Source organism: Hylobates moloch, unplaced genomic scaffold (genome assembly GCF_009828535.3).
Source record: "Hylobates moloch isolate HMO894 unplaced genomic scaffold, HMol_V3 SCAFFOLD_12, whole genome shotgun sequence".
Taxonomy (NCBI): Eukaryota; Metazoa; Chordata; class Mammalia; order Primates; family Hylobatidae; genus Hylobates; species Hylobates moloch.
Window position 1 is genome coordinate 1,665,132 of NW_026652287.1, and position 23,601 is coordinate 1,688,732.

Here is a 23,601-nt window from a genome sequence, read left to right on the forward strand (position 1 = left end):
TTGAAAGCACAGCCACTAATACGCTCTTTAGAAGGAATCATCCTAGCGCAAACTGGCATAAAGGCTAAAAATAGAGGCTGTGCAAAGAGGAACCAAATGCCATTTAGAAGCAAGCAGGGAATCGGACAATGATGCAGACTGCCCACATCTTCTTTGCTCACATCCAAACTCCCTGAATTTAGCTGAAAAAAATATTTTTAAAGGCCTGTTGGAGCACGAAAATAATGACTCCCATTTGTGAACAGTAATTTCTGATGCCTCTGAAGGAAGTCAGAGGGCGGCAGGAGCAGCTCGCTATGGAGGAGGGGCCGGGATGCAGGAGGGCACTCAGGGGACCCCCCCACTTCCAGGGTGGCCCCTCTGCCCCATGCTTGCAGCTCCACCAACCTGACTCGTCCCCTCATCCCTAGAGGCTAAAGGGAGAGGCCTGGCCAAGGCTGGGCGTCAAGTGGCTTGTGGGAGAGGGAGGGCCCTGCACCAACCCTCAACGGGTGGCACCGGCTGAGGCATTTCTCCAAGCACCCAGGACGGCCACAGCTGTTGGCTCCTGTCACCATGTGTGTGGCTCCCCTGGGACCTGGTCCCACGTCACCACAGGAGAGCACAATTGGGATGGGTGCAGGGCAGTGAGTGATACCGTAAACAAATGAAACATCTCCCCTGTATATTCAGAATTGTAGCCACCTTCCTAAGAAAATAAAAAGTAAAGACATATGAAAGACTATTCAAACTCAGTAGTAATCAAGAAAATACAAACGATAAGTTTCACACATACTAAGCTGGTGATGAGAACACTGCCCACCTTTCCCGTAAAAGTTTTGAGAAATGAGAGTATCAATAAGTTCTGAGAATATTAATAAGTTCTCACCAGCAGTGAAAACTGACCCGATAACTCTTTTGGTAAAGAATCTGGCAGAATGTTTCAAGAGTCATGGAATTCTTTACTTTTTGATGCAAAACCCATTTTTTTTCAGATTTTTAACCTAAAAAATGATCAACATAAAAAATAAGGAAAAAAGTAATAAGCACAAAGACATAATATCTATCCCTCTATTATATATTATAGATATAAAAAATATTGAAATGTTACATAAATAAAAATATATATACAATAAATATGTAAATATTGATATATGACACAGAAGCATAGAAATAATCCAGTTATAAAACAGTGCAAGATTTTTGGTAAAATATAATATGTAACGGAACACTATATTACAATCATAATTATGAACAATAGAGAGTAATATGGAAAGTGGTTTATGAGTGCATATTAAGTTTAAAAGCAGACGGTGGGCCTGGTGCAGTGCAGTGGCTCATACCTGTAATCCCAGCACTTTGGGAGGCCGAGGCAGGCAGATCACCTGAGGTCAGGAGTTCAAGACCAGCCACATCAACATGGTGAAACGCCAACATGGTGAAACCCCGTCTCTACTAAAAATACAAAAATTAGCTGGTTATGGTGGTGTGTGCCTGTAGTCCCAGTTACTTGGGATGTTGAGACAGGAGAATGGCTTGATCCTGGGAGGCGGAGGTTTCAGTGAATCAAGATGGCACCACTGCACTCCAGGCTGGGCGACAGAAAGACTCCGCCTCAATAATAATAATAATAATAAAAGCAGATGGCTGCACAGAGACAATGTAGGACCATGTAAATTACATCTCTGTAAATTCTGTAAAGAGCGGAAAAGCAGCATGGGGAAGGAACGAATGAGTGTATTTGGGGGTGTGGCATGTGGCTGAACTCCGCCTCCTTTGAAGCAGCAGTGTATTTTGCAGTAAATCGCCCTGGGCAGACAAAGGCCTGTGCACGTCCCTCCAGGCCTCCTTCCCACGCTTCCTTCCCAGGCGTGCTGCTTGCCCCCGGTTTGTGTTCAGACCCCATCCCTGGGGCATCCCCAGAGCAAGAATGTGTGGGGCTCATAGTAGGTGCTGAGTGAATGTCTGCTGAGTCGATCCCAGCCTGGGATTCTCCTGATGTGTGTTAAGAGACTCACAGTCCCGTTCACATTCCACTAGCAACAGATTTTAAGGAGCGCACTTTCTTTTAAGGACGTGACGATTTTATTTCATAAAATCACAACATATTTTCACAACTTAGTGTCATCATCTTTCTTCTACTATAAAGTAAACATTTCATTCTTTCCAATTTCTTATTTTTGGCCAAATTATGTATAGATAATAAAAGTATTGCAGAAGCCAAAACATAGAGCCTATAAATAAAGTGCACGACTTTCATTCATTGGAAATAAAATGTTTAGACAGGTTTTGTTCATTACTTATCTTGAAATATTGGCTATATAGATGAATATGGCAACAGTTAAAAACAAATAATTCCATCTAAACTAAAGATAGTTCCTTACTTGATCTGTTTCACTAGAAACTAAATAAGGAAAAATATCCAAGTGTAAATTGTAGGAATACAGTGTTCTCACTTCTAGGTGCTCACAGGCGTGATGAGGATCTGGCACTGTGGTCCACGTGACCTGGTTTCTGGGGTCACGGGAGCCTGGGGCAGTGGCTAAACATGGGACTTTAGTCCATACTAAACATGGGACTCTTCACTGACCAGCGGACTTGGCCTGCAGCAGCCAGGTGTGCCCGTCACAGCACGGTTGCAGGGGCCATATGCAGGGCCCGTGGCACTGTCACCATGTGTCAGGTGGCTGGTGCAGCCTGGGCCTCGCCTGACAGAAGAGCAAAGGTTCACCGCTGCAGACATGCTGCTCCCTGCCTACCCTCCCCATGCAGGAGAGGCCTGCGGATGACTGGTCCACTCCAGGTGACCAGGGGAAGAGTTACATTAAGAAGCCACCAGGTGGGATGCAAAAGGGCCACAGGCTCCATAGAAAACTCACTCTGAAACAAGGCAGACATAGGGGTGCGGAGGGGCTGAATGAAATCATGGTCACAGTTTTAAAGGAAGAGTTTCCAGTATCAAACCCAGGTTTGAATGTCTTACCCACATTTCACAGACACCACGAGTCACAGCCCGTAGCTCAGTGGTGTCTTTATTCACATCTATGATCCCAAACCTATGTTCCACAGGATCACGCCCACACACGGGTCCATAACAATTATCCCATCTGCTCTGGGGCTGAGTCGGAGTCCATAAATTTCCCTCAACACAGAAGACACGGCTGTCGCCAGCCCTCCCTCTCCAGGTCAGTGCGGACTCAGCGCAGGTCGGTCTCATGGGGACCAGATGGAGCGCACTGTGCTACCTGCCGCGTGGTCTGCCCATCAGAAACAGTAGAGTGCCTGTGAGTCATGAGAAGGTCTCGGGGAAAGTGGTGCCTTGGAAAATGCTCTTCATTTCCACCTGGACACCAGGCACTGCAGGGACACGGCCAGCTCCTGTGGCCCAAGAACAACCAAGGAGGCTCGCACATGAGGAAGGAGGGCATCTTAAGGCCGAATTGGGGTCCAAAGAGGCAAAACTCACAGAGGACGGCCGAGAAGCTCCCCCAAGCACAGGCGCCATCAGGCAGCCTCAAGGCCCAGAGCGGCTCTTCATGTGAGCAGGGGGGACCCCCCAAGGACAAGGCAGAGGGGTCACGCTCACCTGAAGAGTCAACGACTCCCGCCCACGGCTTGAGCTTGGCTTGGGCAGGAGCCCCAAACTGATGACACAGCGCAGGTTGGCCCACGCCGGCACCACCTACAGAGACACACACCACGGCTGGTGCCGGCTGTGGGGAACTCACCACTCAGTGGATTCAGACATTGGGGACTCCTCATCTTCTTCCCCACACACCCCCAGCTGCCTGCGCCTGACTGAGGGTGCATGGGGACGGGAACCACCTCTTTGGCCCTGAGTCCCCAAGTCCCACCAAGGCACAGACGCTGAACGTCCCCTCCTGGTGCTGCAGGACCGGGCCCCGAGTGTCCTGGCCTCGCTGGGTCTGGTGCTCAGTGACGAAGGGAGGCTCAAGGGCACCATCACAGTCAGGCCACTGTGTCCTGGGAGTCCCCAGAGGGAGTCACTCAGCCCACGGGTGGACGCGAGGCAGGAGGGCCCATGTTGGCCTGGGCATCAGGCTGCTGGGCTCAGCAGTGTGCTCTGACACCCAGAGTCACAGGGGAGGACAGCTGCCTAGGGGCCGCAACACCCATGTCCAGACAGCAGCAAGGAGAGGGTCCCATGGGCAAAGGTGGGGCATTTCATTCCGTTTGGGGGGTGTGTTCTGAGCGCAGCCTGGCCCGGTTGGCAGCCTCCCGGCTCACACGGCTGAGAGGTCTACACGGTGGGCAGAGTGGCTGCTCTTGTCCCAAGGGCTGAGCTTGGTGGAGGCCGTGCCTGGCCGGGTCCCATTCATCTGCAAAGCATAAGGGGATGAGCAGTGAAGGGCCTGCTCCCAGGGGGAGAGCCATAAGCCCAGTGAGTGCGGGCAGCACTGGGCCCATAGCTGCCTGAGGATTCTCCCTGCGGGGGGAAAGGTGCAGAGAGAGGGCAGCCCCCATGCTCCTGGGGGAGATGAGGATGTGCACACTGTGGCGTCTCCACCCGCAGAGTTCTCCACGCTGACTTCCCTTAAGGGCACTGCAGGCGTGCTGTGCTGAGCGCTCACTCCCTCCTCTGCTCACCCATCTGCCCGGCACCCACGCTTTCACTCCCATGCATCTGTCCATGCTGCGTTCATTCCATGGTGACTCATGGAGCGTGCCACACACCCGGCACAGCTGTAGCTGTGGGGCTAGAGCAGTGCATGAGCCAGCCAGCTCCCATGGAGCAGGGCAGACATGGTCCCTAAGCAAATGTAAAGCCACACAGCTGCGGGCAGAGGCGCAGTGCGAAAATGGGTGGGAGTGCCTTGATTGAGCACCGTGTGCGGGGAAGGACTTCCTGAGGATGGGACACCTGAGCAGGGCTCCAGCAGGTGGGAAGCAGCGGCGCAGTGAGAACCCTAACAGGGCCTGCTCCAGACTGCCTGGGGGCCTGCCTGGGCTCTGGAGGGCAGCGGGGATGGGCCACCTCATGGTCAGTTGATCTCTATGTCCTCCCATCCCTAAGTGAACACAAGAAGCCCTGACTCTTTGGGGTCAAGGGGGAGGGCTGTGGTGACTTCATCAGGACACAGGGTACTGTGTGGGGGACACAAGCCCAGAGCATGTGCAGCCTGCAGGCCTCAGTCAGGCATGAGAGGGGGACAAAGACTGCTGGGCACCCGAAGCCACCTCTGCTGCCTGCACACCCCATCCTGCTGAGGACCGAGCCTGGTGAAGGAAGATGGGCTGGGACCCTCGGTTTAAGGAGGCTGCACTCACGATGTCCGAGTGGAAGGGCTTCGTGTTGGCGATGCGGGCGGAGCTGCTCGTGAGGGACCAGACCCTGGTTTTGTGCTTGAAGGCGGCTCTCACCTTGAAAGCAGGGAAGGGATCATGAGAGCAATTTCAGAGGCTGCAACAGCCGTAACCAGGAGTCTGTGCCGGTGCAACTCCGGAGCCGGATGTATGAGGGAGGCTGGGATTTGGAAGTATCAGTCGGAGCTGGTGGCTCCACAGCTGAGCTGTGCATCGCTGCTCTGTGGGGCAGACCCAGGTGGTGTCGCAGGCCAGGGAAGCTGGGTCTGGAGTGGCCTCTGCTGGGCTCCTCCCACCCAGCAATGAATGTCCCGGGGTGAGTGTGAGAGAGAAGCAAATAAATGTGTGGCGGGCAGGCAGGCAGGCAGGTGGGTGGGTGGGAGGCAGGCTTCCATGGCTGCACTGCCTTCCTGCCACCCGGATCCACCTCAGGCCTTGCAAGGGGTCACTGGGTGCTGTGGTCATGCAGCCCTTCTGCCCGGCCACCATCCTGCTCAGCGACTCTCTGCTCTGCCCTCCTTGGCCCACCTGGCCTGTCCTTGCAAACGGACACTGCCACTGAGACAGACCGGGCAGGGCAGCCCCTCTGCCCTGGGCCCATTCCCCACCCCAAGGCAGCTCCCACAACCTCAACTTGGCGGGGGCTCAAAGCTGACTTGGGAAAAGTTCTCCCACAGGAACAGAAGTCCTTGGGGCAGCCCCTACTTCCCCCCAGCCAAGTACACGGCAGGTGCCAGGCCCAGAGCAGCACCGAGAATAAGCCTGCACTGGCTGCCCCAGAGTCCAAGGAGGCCACATCACAAAAGTCCTCTTCCCAGCTCCCGTGGACAGAAGTCCTCCCTCTCACAGCCAGGCCAGCTTCCCCAAGGCCCTTGAGGAGGACTGTGGGGAGCACACCTACATCTCACTCTCCCCAAGATGCAGTCTCCACTTCTCCAGGGAGAGAGGATGCTTACACATCGCTTAGCAACTAGGCAGGGAGAGAAGAGCTGCTCAGCAGCAGGCCCAGGGCACACACTTGTCATCAGGAACGCGGCTGGCTCAGGATTTGAGTCCCAGACACCACCCTGACAGGGCAACGCTATTCCTGCTCCTGTGACCTTTCAGAAAGGAAAAGCCAGCTGCATACTGCCAGGAAGTAGAGTGGACATACCTCTGAATTCAGGAGACAATGAAAGAGGAATATGAACAGTCCCTGGGAAGAAGGAAGAAACACAGAGATTAGAGCCCTTTGTGCGTAGTTAGGAACACTGGAGGTTCTTCCCATGCAGCCTGGGAGTGGCACTGGTACCGCATGCTGTGACACAGGTCCCATGACCTGGGGCCCATGAGCACGGAGGGGCGTCCTGGGTCCCACCCTGTGATCCAACCTAGATTCGGACAGCTGCTCGGACCGAGTTCAGAGAGGGGGTGCTGCGTGGGCAAAGGTGCAGCAGCAGGTGGGTTTCTAGGCAGGCTCAGTGCGGGGAAGGGCAGGCACTTCCGAAGACGTGCCACTGGCCTGCAGACACAGAAGCAACTTGAGTAGCCCAGGGAGGGTCGGGAGGGCCGTGGATGGTGACGGGGACCCATCCCTGCCCTTCCTTGGGGGCCTGTGGGTCTGAGGGCCCTGACTCTGCGCATCCCAAGTCTTTGGTTCCCAGGTGACCCTCCCTGGCCCTTCACACAGAGGGCAGCACCTGGGGGGCCGCCCTGGCCACCTCTCTGCCTGACTCTCTTTCCAGAGCAGCCGCAGGCTGACTGTCTTACTGTCCTCCATTCCCAGCCAGGACATGCCAACTACAGATGCTGGCCAGAAGCACAGGCAGCCCCGCCCTGAACGGCTCAGGATCCTGCAGGCCCCACTTTCTGAGAGTCCTCAGGCTTTGGGGACGCCCCGCATTACAGGCTCCTAAGGTGTGGCGGGGAGGGCAGGCCTCCCTCCCACACCTGCAGCCGTAGCTCCCTGCAAGCCTGCTCCTGACGGCTGGCGGCCCCACCTCCCTGCCAGTCCCCGCGGGCTCTCACCTGCAGGGAGTTGAGCGTGGCGAACATGTACTGGAAAACCACAGCACAACCGTTGACAGCAAGCACGCCGAAGACCCACGAGGTGCCCAGGATGGGCAGCAGCACGGCCACTGCCTTGGCCGTCAACCTGGAGAGAAACAGCGACAGTCACCCTGAGCAGCAGGAGGGCAGGTGCAGGCTGTGAGGACTGCCCTCGAGACGCCAGGCTTCCAGACGGGTGCAGGCACCGCCCTGCTGGGAGCAAGACCTGGGGTCCCCCCTGCAGGTAGCCCTGGTTGAGGCATTTACCTGGGAGAAGCCTCGGTGTTTCCACACCTCCATCCCCTTACAGCTGGTGGGTGGGAGAGAGCTCTGGAAAAGTTCAGGTAGCACCCAGGGCTCACCCAGGCCATAGGGAGAATCTGTCCAGGCCCAGGGCTTGCATTTGAGCTGTTTGTAAAGATGAGGAGGAGCCAGGCCAGAGGGGAGAGATTTGGGGGACAGAAGCAGCAGAGGGTGCCCCGCAGCGTCTGGAACCCAGGCCTCCTGTGAGACGCTTGGAAGGGGGCAATGAGGCCTGGGCCTGAAATGAGGCCGTGGCCAGGAAGACTTGGCCAGGCCTCGCTGGGCTGCAGCCTGTGTGTCCCCCGCTGATCACCCGAGCCCTCCTGTGACACTGACGGTGAGTTCTCAGAGGGCAGGACCAAGTGATCATCTTCATGGCCCTGGTCATGCTCAAAGGACGTGCTAAACGAGGGCTTGCTGAACTGCACTGTGAATTGAAGAGTCCCGTCGCCGAACACACCACCCCCATCAGCATGCATTTTTATCTCCCTAGAGCCCCATGGGCCCTCTTGATACAGGAGAGGCAGGTTATATATTGACCCCATTGTATAATAAGGAAACTGAGGCCCCACAGCCCCTAGTAATGGCTAAGGTGACACAGGGTTTCATCAGGGGCAGAACCAGAGGGTATTGCAGACGTCCCCACCTGGGCCAGAGTTAGCACCCACTCTGACTGGGCCCACCAGCTGTCTGCCTCAGAGCCATTCCTGACGTGCTGTGTCAATCATGGCCAACTAACTCAAGTCCAGTCCATCCTGACTTCTGAAACAGCTGGGCTTTCCACAGCAGGGACCTTCTGCCTTTGAGCTTTAGAGAAAAGTCTAGAGACTAACGGGGTTCCTGCTGCCCAGGTCAGCCACTGTCACATGCCTCGGTTTACCCCTCATCACTCAGCCCAGTGACTGAGATTGTCTCCCTCATAGACTGTGGGTTCCCTAAAGGCTGGAACTTGGTCTTCTTGTCTCTGTAACACCAAAGTGCATCCCAGCACCAGGACTCAGAGGCTCTCAGGAAATAAACATTAATGAATGAATGAATGAATGATGAACAAATGGACGGCCATGCAGCAGTGCTGCACACGGATCTGGCACCTCCCCGGGAGGAGGTAAGATGCGGCCATAATGAGCTTCCTTGTCAAGAGCCCAAGAGCCTGGTACTGACAGCTCCTGGCAACGGGTGCCTGTAAAACCCAGAAGTGTTCCAGCACTTCAGATCTCAGAGAAGCTGCAGCCAGCTTGTTCTCATAACACTAATGCAATAAAAATACAACATCTGTCTCTGAGAAACAAAGATATCATGCATTATTCAGCTACAATCTTTAGATCCCGGGAAACCGTATTTCAAAGGAAAGGTCACCGAGAAATAGGTACCAAAATGTGCTACTTTTAAAGTGATGGTTTGACTTTTCTTAAAATGAACAATAGAAGATCTTGGGGGAAGACGCTGAGCTGAAGCTCTGAGGACTCTCAACACGGCCAGAGCTGTCAGTGTCCCTGGTCAAAAGCGAAAGGAGAGGGGTCCCTGGATCTGAAGGAGGCTCTGGGCAGGGGTGTGCTTTCCTCTCTGATCTATGACCCCCTCTTTCTCCCCCAAGGTCGGCCCTGGCCTGGGGGGCTCAGGCCCTGAGTCTCTAGCCCCCACAGCCACCTGCTCGTGGGTGCACTTCTGTGGGGGTCTCACCCTCACGCCCCCGCCCCCAGGGTCCCACTTGTAAAACCTGACCATTCTCTGCTTCTTTTTCAGGAGTGTGGAATCATAATCAATAAACAGAGACTTTTTAAAAAGTGAAAGCCAGGCTTCTCCCCCTTCTCAGACCTCACCTATTCTCTTCTCCACTTTTCTCGGGGTGGGGGTGGCGGGGAAGTGAAAGCCAACCCTGTGGAGGGCCCCTGAGGAAGAATCTCATCTTGTTATTCACTGAGTACTGGGCTGCTTGGCACTAAGAAAATGACTTGAGTAAAACCAGAGGATGAAGAATAGGAAGGTGCTGGGGAAGCTTCCTCATGATGCAGTGACTGCCTCTTCTGCCTGGCGCCTGCGGCTCCCCGGCTGTGCTTCATCAGCCCTGGGAGGCAAGTGTTACACAATCCACACTAAGAAGATTGTGAGGAAGCATCCCTGGGGGGTAGACCTGGCTGCCCAAAGGAGAGGAGCTGAAGGCATTGGGGAATGCGCTGGGTTGCACAATGGAGAGGGACCCAGAAGGGTCTGTCCCCAGGGACGCTTGCCTGCGCCTCCCCGGGAGGGATGCATCCCTGGGCTGCCAGGTGCAGACTCATGTGGGAACGATGGGCGATGCCTTCAGCTGTGCCCTGCGAAGACCTGGGCATGCTCTCCCGGGGCACGCTACCTCGAGCCTTCACAAGAGCTGAAGACACAGTGCCAGCCTGTCGCTTAGAGGACACTTCCATGGAGAAGCAAAGGCAGTGGACAGAAGCTGCTTCCTGGGTGGGCACTGATGGGAGGATGGGGGGCAGTGGGGTAGAGATGGAAGGCGGTGCACAGGTGCGGGGCAGGTGCACGGGGGTGTTCTGGTGGCAGTGGAAGTAGTGGTCTCATGGGGCTCAGACAGGGGACTGTGAGCTTTTGCTGGAGACAAGCTGGCAACAGACTGGCTGACCCTGAACACTGAGGTGAGGGCGTGGGGAGCTGAGGGCTGGGGTGAGGAAGGGACAGGTCCCTCCCCGGCCAGGCCATGAGAGGTCCAGGAGACCAGCCTGCTCTCAGCAATGGAAGAGGAAAGGACGTGATCTCTGACCCCACGAGCATCTCTTGCACGGGGCACAACCCTTGAAGGTTTCCAGGAGCTGAACAGCCCAAGGAGGCTGCAGCCTCTTGTCAGGTTAATTTATGGTGCTTGGAATTCATTACAGACTAATCCTCTCATAGACTTGCTGCTGACATATTTACCACTTTTGCTTTCACATCAGAAAAGATATACAGTGGCTGAAGTAACATTACAGAATGTCAGCTGCCTGGTACCCATGCCCTGCTTTTCATAAAGCCCCCAAATTCCCTGTAAGGGACGGTCCCCCCAGCTTTCAGCCCTGTGGTTTGGAGGTGCTGACTGAACAGTCACACGGTCATATGAGTGAATCCCGCTCTACAGGGTCTGGCTCAGGGAGGGCACAGGTCCAGCCTGAGTCCCCATCCTCCTCCAGGCGCAGGCCTCTGTCTCAGCAGGTGGGACAGGGACTCCCGTGGGCCTGAACCCCTGCCGCAGCCATTCTGCCACCAGGGGGCAGAGTCGACCTCGGCCTGAAGCCAACACCGAGGATGCCAAGGAGGAGCTGGGCCCCAGTGCTACAACTGCCAAAGAATTCCTGCAACGCCAAGGCTTCTGAGCTCTGGACTTGACAGTCAGCTGCGTCAGTGAGTCCCCCTTCTGCTTAGGCCAGTGCATGCTGGGATTTCTGTCACCTGCAATCGGCTGGGCCCTAACAGATGTGGGTCAGGACACCCCAGATGGCAGTGAGTTGTGTGGCTGGAATCCCTCCCAGAGACCCCGCCCTTCTCCAGGCAGGCAGCCCAGAGCACGCCAGGACGTGGCTCTAACTTGCACCTTCCGTGATGTGCCAGCTGAGGGCGAACCTGTTATCATCCCGTTCTGCACGTGAGGAAGGCGAGGTGCCGACGGGCTAAATAACTCGCTGAGCCCAGCAGATGGCCAGGGCAGAGGCGGGACTGGCAGGGGCTTTCTGGCTCTAGAATCTTCCCCGTTGCAGCCCCCCAGCTGCTCATCACCCTGGGGTGAAGAGATCCCTAGGAGAACATCCGTAGACTCCATTCTTCTACACATGGGAGCTCCGGGGCTGGGTAAAGGCCCTGTCCTGGGTCATGAAGCCAAGCGAGGGCGTGAAGCCAGAGCTGCCCCGAGATCACAGGGACACCGAGCAAGTGGAGGACTTTGGTGCCGGCCACGGGAGGCAGGAGTGGCTGTCTCTCCTGTGACCTCAGAGCAGTCCTCTGGGGGCGGAAGGGCCACGGCGCTGCTGGCAGCCTGAGGTCAACTTACTTGAGGGCACCGGGGTCCCCATGGATCTTGTAGTTGTCGGCGCTGATCTGTGAAATAACTCTGGTCACAGCGATCAGGATGCCAATGTTGACCTGCACAAGAAGCCATGGAGGAAGGTGAGGAGGGCCTGGGCTGCACCTGCAGGAGAACTGAGTCCACCTGGCCACTGCCCTCACCACAGGCTGCCCCTGCCCAGCCAGGGCTCCAGGGACACAGAGGCGTCGCTGGGACAAATCTCACCCTGTTCCGTGGGCTTTTACCAACACACACAACATGCAAGCTCGCCTCTGAGAGCTCCTGCGCTGAGAAGACAGCAGAGACAAGTTCTAGTCCCAGGAACACATCCGGGCAGGAGGGGATGAGCCTGGGCCAGACCTCATCTTAGCACCTGCTTCGTCAGTGTGACCCTGGGCAACTCACCCAGGTCCTCCGAGCCTCAGTGCCCCAGGTGACGAGAAGGATAGTGCCCACTGCGCAAACAACTGCTCAATGTGCCAGGCCCCAGCACGGCAGCTGGCTCTCATCTCCTGCCCTGGCCCAGGCCTGCGGCTGTGTGAGCCACAGAAGCCGCGGCAGAGGGGGATCACCTCCTGCCAGCACCCTTCCTTGCTGGGAAACTGCTGGAAGGCTCCTGTTGGGACCTATGGGGCTGGGCGGGGCACTGAGGGGCCCCTGGCAGAGGCTTCAGCACAACCTGCCCCTCACCTGGGCAGCTCCGTCAGTAGGAGGCTGGCGAGGCAGGCACAGCATGGGGAAGAGCCCCCCAGTGTCCGCTGGCTGCAGGGTTAAGATAAGGGTTAGCCTTCTCCCTTGTGTCTGAAAAATTCTGAGGCCGTGTACAGAGTCAGCAAGGAGTCCAGCTCCAGGGTAAAGTCCTCTGCGTGAACTCTCAGGCTCGAACTTTCAGGCAATGAACAGGGCTCTACCTGGCCAGCCTCACAGGGCAGCTGCTGTCCCCACGCCAGCCTGGGTGCAGCGAGAGCCTGGCAGTCTCTGAAGGGAGCTGCAGTGAGAGGGCAAGGCACTGGGGCCCCTCACGGGATGGGCCAGCCTCACCCTTCCCCAGCACGGGATGGGCCAGCCTCGCTCTTCCACACATCTGCACCCCTCGCCTAGGCGCCCACGCCAGGCCTTTCTGAAGCGCCTGCTGAGCCCGCCTCACCCTAGGGGCCTTGAAGGCACCTTTGTGCCCAGGACTTTTCCACTGTGAGCCCTTCCCCTTCCTCCTCACACAGCTCCCAAGCCCATGAGCCAGCAGGAGCCCCCCGCCCAGGGCTCTCTCAGCAGGAGACCGGCCCTGTCTGCAGAGGCTTCAGACCCTCCTGGTGCTGTTCTTTGGGGGAGAATGGTGCGTGGTGGGGCCGCCCCTTCCTGCCTAGCCCCTTAGGACACTATTGTAGCAGTGAGCACCCCAACTGTTCCCTCCTCGGCTCCTGTCTTCACTGACCACCTCAACACCTGGCAGCTCAGCTCATGCCCAGCTCAGCTGACAGTCTGATGCACCTTAGTTGCCCTTATTTTCCCATCTGTAAAGTGAGGCTAATAATAGAAGTGTCCCAAGGCCAGGGAAGGGAAAAGAAGTGAACATATTAGCCACCCAGCATGGCGTCTGCACAAAGAGCATGTCCAGAAACGCTGATACCCTCCAGCCAACCTCACTGTGTAACGACGACAAGAAAAGCCACACTCAGCTAGGAGCAGAAAGCGGGAGCAGCGTGGAGGACGGGGCAGTGGTTTTCAAATGCCGTGATGATTCAGCTAGGACAGTGACAAACGCGTAAGTGACTAATGTGCAGTTATTACTTCGAGTGGGGATTTCAATTGCACGCGGCTGATGGTCGCTGATGTGTGAGTGCGGCCCGTGCCCTCGGAGCAGGCCGGCCTTGCCCATCTGCCTGGGAAGCACCTTCGTGCCTCCAGTGGTGGCTACAGCATCACACAGAGAGGGAGGTGGAGACGGAAGATGCCCCAGGTCAAACTGCCACAGACCCTGCCTGCTCTTCTTACTGAGATTCAGAAGTTTCTCTTGAATAAATGCTTTTAGTGTGCATGCCTTTGTTGCCAGAATTCCGAATATTTTTTCAAAACAATTCTTCCAGTTCTTTCCTTGTTTTGGGGGTGGAGATTTCCCCAGGTCCTGACTCTGCCATTCTGCATCTCATGCCCCTTTCCACTCAGGGGTTTCTATTCTGGGTGCCTCACCCACTGACACAGGCGGGGGCCTAATCTGTAACAAGATTGGAAACAACCTAAATGTCCACACCCAGACAGCAGGGCAGGCCTGTCACTCACACCCAGACAGCAGGGCAGGCCTGTCACTCACACCCAGACAGCAAGGCGGGCCTGTCACTCACACCCAGACAGCAGGGCGGGCCTGTCACTCACACCCAGACAGCAGGGCGGAGCTGCCGTCCACACCCAGATAGCAGGGCGGGGCTGCCATGCACACCCACTCTGTGGAACACTTTGTGGGTCTGAGACAGACTGAGGCAGCTCTTCCTCGGTGAAGAAGCCACAGCCCCCACATACACTGAAGGCCGCGATGGGGGGGTGTAGTTACAGTCCCCCTATCTGCACAAAACCCCAGGATACCCATGAAACCAGCATCACGGGTTGCCTGTTTGGAGGGAAGGTGGAAACCAGGGAATGCAGAAACATACATAGGCAGACACATTCATGCATAGATTCTTAAGCTTTTCCTTTAAATTTTGTGTTGCCAATTCAAAAATCAAATTCTTTAAATTTTAGTTTTAAACAATTATAAATTAAAAGGAAATAATATGAAGCCCATTTCCTGTGAACGACTGAGCAGTGTCCTCGGGGTCAGGTGGAAAAGAAACTCAGCCATGCAGTGTTGCAGTGATTCAGGGGATGGAGAAACCGTGAAGCCTGGGACCCACGAGAGGGATGCCTGCAGATGGAGAGGATCTCGAGCAACTTGAGTGAGTGCAGAGTTCCCGTCAACCAACACCCCACCTGAGCTCAGAATCCCATCACAACCAACTCAACCAACACCTCACCTGAGCTCAGAATCCCATCACAACCAACCCAACCAACACCTCACCCGAGCCACCCGAGCTCAGGGTTCCATCACAACCAACTCAACCAACACCCCATCCGAGCTCAGGGTTCCATCACAACCAACACTCACATAAGCTCAGAAGTCTCATCATCACTCCTGCTTTGCCGCTGGAGGCTATAAAGTGTGGTTCTGCCCCAGACCTCTCAGCTGTAAAGCTGAAAGATGCACACACGACTGTTCCCAGACTTTTGGGACAAGGCCACTGAAAGGATGATCAACTTGCAGCAAAATGTTTTGCCAACGTGAAACGCTACAAGTGATTAATTTGAGATTTCAAGTCCTTTACTTTATCTTGACCGCTTTGCGTAAGATCCACTCTAAGTGTTTCATAACAGTTAAGCTGATCACATTATTACTTGTCAGAATTAGTCATCTTTCCTTTTTCTCCAAAGATTTTGCTGGGTCTCTTTTTTTTTCTTTTAGCCTGGGTCAGTCTGGTTTCATTTTCCAGGCACATTTTTTCCATCTTATCAGGATGATATATTTGCTGTGGCTTCCTAAGAGGAGGAGCAGCTCACCACGGCCTCCAATCCTGCATCGGTGCAGTTAAGTGGGGGACTATGGCTGCGAGTGGCACAAATCTGACATTTCATGAAAATATAAGACAGAATCGGGCCTGGCCCCCCTCACTCCATTTCACTCATCCTCACCCATGCCTTGCTGTATGGTACACCCACACTCGACTACAAATCGGAAAATGCCCTGGGAGTGAGGCATGTCCAGTGTGGGTACCACAGATGTTCCAGCAGCTAAGCACCTCCCCACTGAAGGCAGATGTCAAAGAAACGACTCACGGTCCTCGCTGCAGAAGAAAAACCGGAATGCACGTGGAGGCAGTAGAACTGTAAAGCAAAGGTCTCGTGGCTCCTACGAAGGCCAAGATCACAGTGACCTCTGGTGGGAGGAGGGAGGCAGGACTGCGTGGGAATCCTGGTGTTCTGTTTCTTGACCTAGCTCAGGGTCACCAGAATGTTGATTTGTGAATAAACACTGAGCGGGACACCACTATTTCACAATGAAAGGGCTATACAGGTACATACACACATACACAAATATGTAGTTTACACAACAGTGTGTGCCTCAGTCTGTTTTCTGCTACTATAACAGAATACCACGGACTGGGTAATTTATAAAGAACTGAGATTGATTTCTTACAGTTTGGGAGACTGGGAAATCCAAAGTTGAGGGGCCTGCATCTCGTAAGGGCCTTCTTGCTGCATTGTCCCATAGCAGAAGTCGGAAAAGCAAGAGAGCACAGAGAGAGAGAAGGGGGCAAAACTCATCTTTTAATCAGAAACCCACTTGTTCAATAATGAAAGCACTCCCACAATAGCAGCATTAACCCATTCGCGAGAGCAAAGCCCTCATGACCTCATCAGTTCCTAAGGTTCCACCTCTCCGAACCTCTTGCACTGGAAATTAAGTTACATGAACTTTGAGGGGAACATTCAAACCACAGCAGTATGTCTCTGTCTGTCTGTATTTAGGTATCCGTATCTATGTATCAGTATCTACGTGCATCTACAGGCAGTTCCTAACTTAGGAAGGTTCAAGTAACAATTTTTCACCTTTTCAGTGGTGTGAAAGCAAGACATGTCGGTACCAACTGTACTCTGCAAACCTATACAACTAATTTTTCACTTCCAGTATTCAATTTTATTTGATATTCAACATTGCATTATAAAGAGGCTTCGTGTTAGATGATTTTGCCCGACTCGAGGCTAATGTAAGAGGTCTGAGAATGTTTGAGGCAGGCTAGGCTATGATGTTCTGTAGGTTATATGTATTAAATGCATTTTCAATCTACGATATTTTCTGCTTATGATGAGTTTATCAGGACTTAATCCCACTGTAAGTTCAGGAGCATCTGTATCTATCTGTATCTATATTTATGCTTATCTGTACCTATGCATCTCTAGCAATTCATCTGTATCTATGCCTGTATTTGTATCTGTATCCATGTATCTGCCTATATCTGTATCTACATTTCTATCTGTGTATCTGTCTCTATGTATGTGTGCATCTATACCTCTGTACGTATATCTGTAACCATATCTCTATCTGTCTCTATTTAGACACGTAGCTACCCTGGCTTCTCCCCAAGGGAGACAAAGATTTTAAATCAGAGACTCCTTCTCTTCCCCAGGCCTGGAGGCACTCTCCTTCTTTCCCCGGTGGGGCCAGCACAGAACAAGCCATTCTGAAGGCTCAGGCTAAAGCACCCCTGCCATCCACAGAGTCCCTGTTCCTTGGGGGAATGGGGTGTCTAGGCTCTGTGGCTTCTGGAAAATCAGGTGTTATGGGCTGAACTATGTCCCCTTAAATTCATATGCTGAAGCCCTAAGCCTCTGTACCTAAGAACAAGACCATTTGGAGACAGGTTCTTTAAAGATGTAATTAAGTTAAAACGAGGTCACTAGGGTGAGCTTTAATCCAATGACTGGCTTAAGCTGTCATTTATTTTAAGAGATTAAGATGCAGACATGCACAGAGGGAAAAGCATGTGAGGACACAGGGAAAAGACAGTTATCTACGAGCTAAGGAGAGAGGCCTCAGGAGAAATCAACCCTGGCGACACCTCGATCCTGGACTTCTGGCTTCCAAAACTGTGAGAAAATAAATTTGTTTAAGCTGTAGAGCCTGTGGTCCTGTGTTACAGCAGCCCGATAGACTAAGACACCAGGGAATGCTGGGCCTACGGGCATGTTCGCATTTTGTGTAACTGGAATCACAGAGTGAATGAAAATCCATTTCCCTGCCTTATAGCAGAGAACAATTTGAGAAGGGGCAGTGGGCAGTGTGTGTGTTTGGCGGTAGATGCCTGGTGGGGGTGTTACTGGAAGCTGCTGGGCTCTGCCTTTTTCTCCTCAACCTTAGGCGCAGCAGGCCCCACAGTGACCCTTTACTGTCTCCCAAATTCTTGCCTTTTCAGGATGAACCTTGCCAGGACACAGGGAAACCGCATGTCCTTATGCAAACACACAGCTTCCTAAAAGTTTTTAATTTTCAAATTATGCAGGCAATACATGGGTGTTTTTAGATGCATACAATCTTCAAGCACACACTCCCCAAACCCAAACCTCTCCTTAGGGAACCATTATTTTGTGTGCATCTGTCCGGGCATTTTCTTATTCAGTCATATGTTCACATGTGAGTGTGTACCCATATAGAGCTTTTAACCTTTTAAACAAATGGGGTCATGCTATACTTGTGATCCCAAAACCTGCTTTATCTGGAAATAAGGCTGAGGACTTGTCGGTAAATGAGGAATTAACCCAGATGGCACAAACCCTGGGATCCTCTGAAGACGTGAGAGGGACAAGACCCCCAACCCTCCTCCATGGCGCTCCCTGCAGGGGTCGGCTGGAACCGCCATGGCACCCCCTGGCCCAGAGGTTGGTATGCCTTCTGCCAAGAGCCAGTTTGTATTTTTGGCTTTGTGGGCCACGCAGTCGTCGTTGCAAGTATTCAGCTCAGCTGTTTTAACCTGAAAGCAGCCACAGACAATGTGCACATCAATGGACGTGGCTGTGTCCCAAGAAAACTCGATCTACAAAAGCAGGTAGTGGGCCACACTGCTGCCGTTTGCTGGCCTCTGCACTTGAACCTGGAATCTTTTTTTTTTTTTTTTTTTTTTTTTTTTTTTTTTTTTTTTTTTTTTTTTTTTTTTTTTGAGATGGAGTCTCACTCTGTCGCCCAGGCTGGAGTGCAGTGGCGCGATCTCGGCTCACTGCAAGCTCTGCCTCCCGGGTTCACGCCATTCTCCTGCCTCAGCCTCCTGAGTAGCTGGGACTACAGGCGCCCGCCACCACGCCCAGCTAATTTTTTGTATTTTTAGTAGAGACGGGGTTTCACCGTGTTAGCCAGGATGGTCTCGATCTCCTGACCTCGTGATCCGCCCGCCTCGGCCTCCCAAAGTGCTGGGATTACCGGCGTGAGCCACCGCGCCTGTCCTGAACCTGGAATCTTTTAAGGCTGCCCCATTCAGCTCTTGCCTCCCTTCCAATCTGCCTGTTGCTACCAATGTCCCAGGAGGGCATGAGGACCTCAAGCCAGCTGTGCTGAGAATCATCTGGAAGATTCTAAAGGCCAAGAAGCCGAAACTTCAGGAGGTGGAGCTTAGGCAGGAATACTCTTAAAGCTTCCCAGGGCCGGGCGCAGTGGCTTATGCCTGCAGTCCCAGCACTTTGGGAGGCCGAGGCAGGTGGATCACCTGAGGTCAGGAGTTTAAGACCAGCCTGGCCAACATGGTGAAACCCTGTTTCTACTAAAAATACAAAAATTAGCTGGGCATGGTGGCACCTGTCTGTAGTCTCAGCTGAGGCAAGAGAATTGCTTGAATCTGGGAAGCAGAGGTTGCAGTAAGCCAAGACCGTGCCACTGCACTCCGGCCTGGGTGACAGAGCAAAGACTCTGTCTCAAAACAAAACAAAACTCCCCAGGTAATTCAATTACGCAATGAGTCTGAGGAGTTGTTCTGTCCTCCAGGAATGATGGCCACTGACAACAAGGAATGGGGTAGGGGGTGGGGCCCTGAAGGTAATGTCCCCTCAGGAATGACAAAAGGGACTCTAGTGAAGCTGGGAGACACAGAGGTGCTGGGTTCCCGGCGCTGGGCCCCATGCCGTGTGGGTGGTGAAGGAGCCAGGCAGAGCCACCTCGGAACCCCAGCTGTCACTGACCAGGGTCAGACATGAAAGCCAGATGACCAGGACAACGTCTGAGAGAGGCGCCTGTCCTGCCCAGGCCCTGCGGTTCTAGAGGGTTTAAGTCAGTAGAGAGAAAGGGAGAAGAACAGCAGACTTGAATACAACTTGCCCTTCCCACCCTCCGTCACTAAACGTCCTTTAAACCCCCTCCCACCTGGCCATGCTCCAGTCCTCCCAGACCCCCAGGGAGCGCGGGGACCTCTCACTGAAGCCTCTGACACTCTTTAAAGGGTAGAGTCGGTAAAGCGATGGCAGGTGATCCTCACGCAGCCCCGGGGAGGCGCTGCGGCCCCCACACTCTAAGAGCTCAACCGCGCAGCCCCAAAGACGTCCCCTCTGCAGCTGACAGCGATTCACTGAAAGAAAAACCAGCCCTGCTCGGAGCTCTGAAGAAGCTGTGAGGGAGGCTCTGATGCCACAAGCCTTTCCCTTGCGACCTTCTCTGCCTGCACAAAGATTCCTGCCCCTCGGCTCGTGGCGTCCCGCCCAACACCCCTGGGCCCTTGACGCCCCTCAGTCCAGGGAGCTGCGCCAGTTCACTGCGGGGCCCTGACCCAACCTGCAGACGGGAAGCCTGGGCCAGGACGTGCAGCCCGGGCCCAACCAGCCAGGGCCCTCAGAGACAGGCACGTGGAAGTACAGAAGGGAAAGCACAGACTCTGCTGAGGTCACACCCTCTGATCACGACCCCACCATGCCAGCAGCTCCTGGTGTCCACCGGTGCTAACTGCACAAAGAAATCATGTGAGGCAGACCTGACCAATCATTCGACTCCATCCCATTTCCCTGATTGGTTCTGGGACAGACACATGACTCACCACAGCCAATAAGAACCAGCCTGGGACTTGCGCTGGGCATGACTCACCACAGCCAATAAGAACCAGCCTGGGACTTGCGCTGGGAGTGCTGGGAGAAAGCCTCCGTTTCCATCCCGGGAGGCAGAAAATTGAGAGACAAGCCTCATCCCAGCACAGGTGCAGGAGCCCTGGGCCCAGCCTCCCCACAGATGGTCCTGACTCAGGAGCCTGTAAATCCCCATCCGTGTTTAAACTCTGAGTTGGGGCCAGGCACAGTGGCTCACGCCTGTAATCCTAGCACTTTGGGAGGCAGAGGAGGGCAGATCACCTGAGGTCAGGAGTTCGAGACCAGCCTGGCCAACACGGTGAAACCCCACCTCTACTAAAAATACAAAATTAGCTGGGCGTGCTTGCGCATGCCTGTAATCCTAGCTACTCAAGAGGGTGAGGCAAGAGAATCGCCTGAACCCAGGAGGCAGAGGTTGCAGTGAGATCGCACCACTGCACTCCAGCCTGGGAGACAAAGTGAGACTCCGTCTCAAGAAAACAATAACAAAAACAACAACAAAAAACTCTGAGTTGGGTTTTCTGTCACTTGCAAACCACTGTAACTGTAACTGTTGTGTGTGGTTCCCAGGAGGCTTCTGCTGAGATGCCCCTCTGCAGCCTTGGAGTCCTGGTGACGCCCGAGCAAGGAGCTAACCGGTGGGTGAGAAGGCGCCAGAGGATGGGGAAAGACGAGCCCGCGCCTGTGCTGTTCTCAGGGCTGTGTGCCTGCACCTGCCGCCTCGGCTGCAAGAGCCCTGGGGCCTTGAGTGGACCCGCCTGGAAAGCACCGCCTTCCTGGGCATTCAGGGAAATAAGACCCTCAGTCACTGGCCCCGAGGAGCCCTAGCGAGGAGTGAACGAGGAACGATGCTGCATCCTTCAGAAGCTCCTCAGGGAGCCCCGCGCCATCTCCAGAGCCCCGCACCCTCTCCTCCTGCCCCTCCCCAGCCCCGCTCTGCGCCCACAAGGGCAGGAAACGTACCACGATGACAAACAGGGCAGGGGCTACAAAGGCCCAGATGGCGCCACTCGCCAACGACAGCCAGCAACTGCGGAGGGAAGCAGAGCCGTTACTTCAACAACCTCGTTCCACCTGCCAGCGTACCTTCATCCAAAAGTAGTTGCTAAGGTGATGTCTTTCTCGGATACAGGGTCCACCTGGGGCAGTCAAAAAACATTGCTATTCCCTGCAAATGTATTTTTATCCGTGATGATCCCACGTCTCATTCTTGGAAAGGACTTTCCAGGTTTGCAGACCAGGACAGCAACCTCTGGAGAGTTTAGCCAAAATCCAAAATAGATTTTAATTTCATTATGAAACAGACCTTTGCTGGGGACTGGCTTTCCTGCAGAGCACTTCAAATATGACCCAGTAGGGGCCTTCTGTGAGGGATTACCATACTGATGAGTCGTCAGCGACGCAGCACCTGACCATTCCCATATGCCCAAAGCTCGGGGTCAGTTCCACTCCGTCAGTGCCCTCCAGCTGAGCGGAAACGTTCCAGAGGGTCCTAGTGGTTGCTCTGATATCCTGAGAGCAGGGTCCAGTTTGAGGATCTGGCCTCTGAGAAGTGACCCCCAGAACTCCGGTAAAAGAAAGCCAGCTCCTTCACAATTTCATCTCCAGAGCCTACGGCACTGTCAAGAGCCGAAGATTCCCTAGGACCTCTGATCTTCTTGACTCCTGGACACTTTCCCAAGGACCTGAAGTGCCTTTAATTGGATCCGGGCAGGTGCGTGGCGCAGTCCTCACTAGCACACAATGTGGTGTCTCCCTGGGGCTGGCTTATTTCACTCCCTCCGTGACTGCTCACTGAGCAGCAGGTCTGCCCCACAGCACAACAAACTCCATCATCTCATTTAATCCTATGTTGCCCCTGAGGTGGGCGCTATGATCACTCCCATCCTGCAGATGAGGAATCTGAGCCCTAAAAAGCTCAGGTGACTTCAGAGATCACTGTGGGCACACCGCCTCCCTGCCCCCATTCCTCCCCAAAGCCTCCCGGACCAGGAGATGGCAAATGCCCCAAAACAAGTGACAGCACCTGCAAGAGGCCCATTCATGGCTGCACACCCAGAGCACGGAGAGGAGAAACCTCTTGTCTGAGGATGCACTGTTTAAAAGGAAAATGCACCCCAAGTCTGAACGGTACCTCTGCAAAGGTGCGATTCAAACCAGGCTCTCTGGAGAGTGGGATGCTTCTGCAAAGAGAGAGATTGTGCTTTCCAGCATTTCATGCAGAATTTTAAGTCAACGAGGGGCTTCTGATAGATACTCTATCCTGTTCAGAAACCCGGTGAGCTTCCTGAACCTGGCTGGTGCTGCCTGGCTTTCGGGCAAGAGTGTGGGAAAAGGCTTGTATTAGAGTCAGACCCTGGGACTCGGGACTGTGGGTGAGTCCAGCGTCCCCAAGCTCCAGATGCGATAAAAGGGAACAAATGCCCTCGAGCTGTGTTTGGGGAGAACATTCTCAACTCGGTCCCTCAACTTAACAGCATCCAGAATTGAAAGGATGGGCCAGAACAGTGGTCTGCATAACCACGCCTGTTTCACTGTGCACTCAGACACTGCCTTCTGTAAATGCTTTGCCTTCAGGGAACCTGCACCAACGTGGAAAAGGCTGGATTTCTCCCAGTTGCACTATTCGTCTGTACTATTATCTCATTTTGAAGCTGTGAAAATGCTCAACTTCCTTTCTGTTTGTAAGCACCGTCAATATTTATCTTCCATGTTGTCACTCAGTGGTTTCTCAGCTTGGCTAGAACAGGTAGCAGCTTCCAAGAGACATTTGAGTGAAAGCTCTTTTACTTGTAAGGAAAGAAAATCATATTTCTGGAACCTGAACAGCTGATCTGGTCCCTCAGCAGCATCCCATCCTCTTCCTGACACAACTGTGGACCCATGAGCTGCATTTCAAGTGGCAACAGGAGATACTGGACATCATAAGGTCCATCCCCTACTACCCAAGCAATGGGACCCTCAAGACCACCTGCCTGATGCACAGCAGGCCCCACTTACTCGAACATGCGTGTACCTGCTCCACTCTCAGTTACCGGGCCCACGGTCTGCACAGTGCCCTTGCTGACCACCCCAAGAAAGGGTGAAAGGATCACAATTTAGCCTCCATGGATGAGCAGAACTGTGTCTGAGACCACATGGGTGAAAAATTGCCCAGCAGAAACTCCTACCAGGCTCCCTGCTATTCCTGGAGGCGCTCTGTGGTCTTTGTTGCTAGTTCCAAGGCCCCAGAACGTCCAGAGCACAGCTGGGTTGTTTCTCCCTCTCCCTGGACCACGACTTTCTCACTGGCTAGG

At 53.9% G+C, this 23,601-nt stretch overlaps 1 protein-coding gene across 2 annotated transcripts in view; it reads right to left on the reverse strand.

The window, feature by feature from the left end:
* Positions 1 to 2,041: 2,041 nt before the first annotated feature.
* ADGRD1 (adhesion G protein-coupled receptor D1) overlaps positions 2,042 to 23,601 on the reverse strand; it is a 177,711-nt gene continuing 156,151 nt past the window's right edge. The window contains exons 20-25 of one of the 2 annotated variants that reach the window (XM_032168258.1): positions 21,269 to 21,335; positions 11,651 to 11,742; positions 7,312 to 7,438; positions 6,458 to 6,499; positions 5,269 to 5,361; positions 2,042 to 4,319 (exon numbers count right to left, since the gene is read on the reverse strand). In XM_032168258.1, coding sequence (XP_032024149.1) covers positions 4,224 to 4,319; positions 5,269 to 5,361; positions 6,458 to 6,499; positions 7,312 to 7,438; positions 11,651 to 11,742; positions 21,269 to 21,335 — 517 coding nt within the window. In that variant the 3' untranslated portion in view covers positions 2,042 to 4,223. The remainder of the gene's footprint in view (positions 4,320 to 5,268; positions 5,362 to 6,457; positions 6,500 to 7,311; positions 7,439 to 11,650; positions 11,743 to 21,268; positions 21,336 to 23,601) is intronic. The other variant, XM_058425840.1, reaches the window with a different exon arrangement.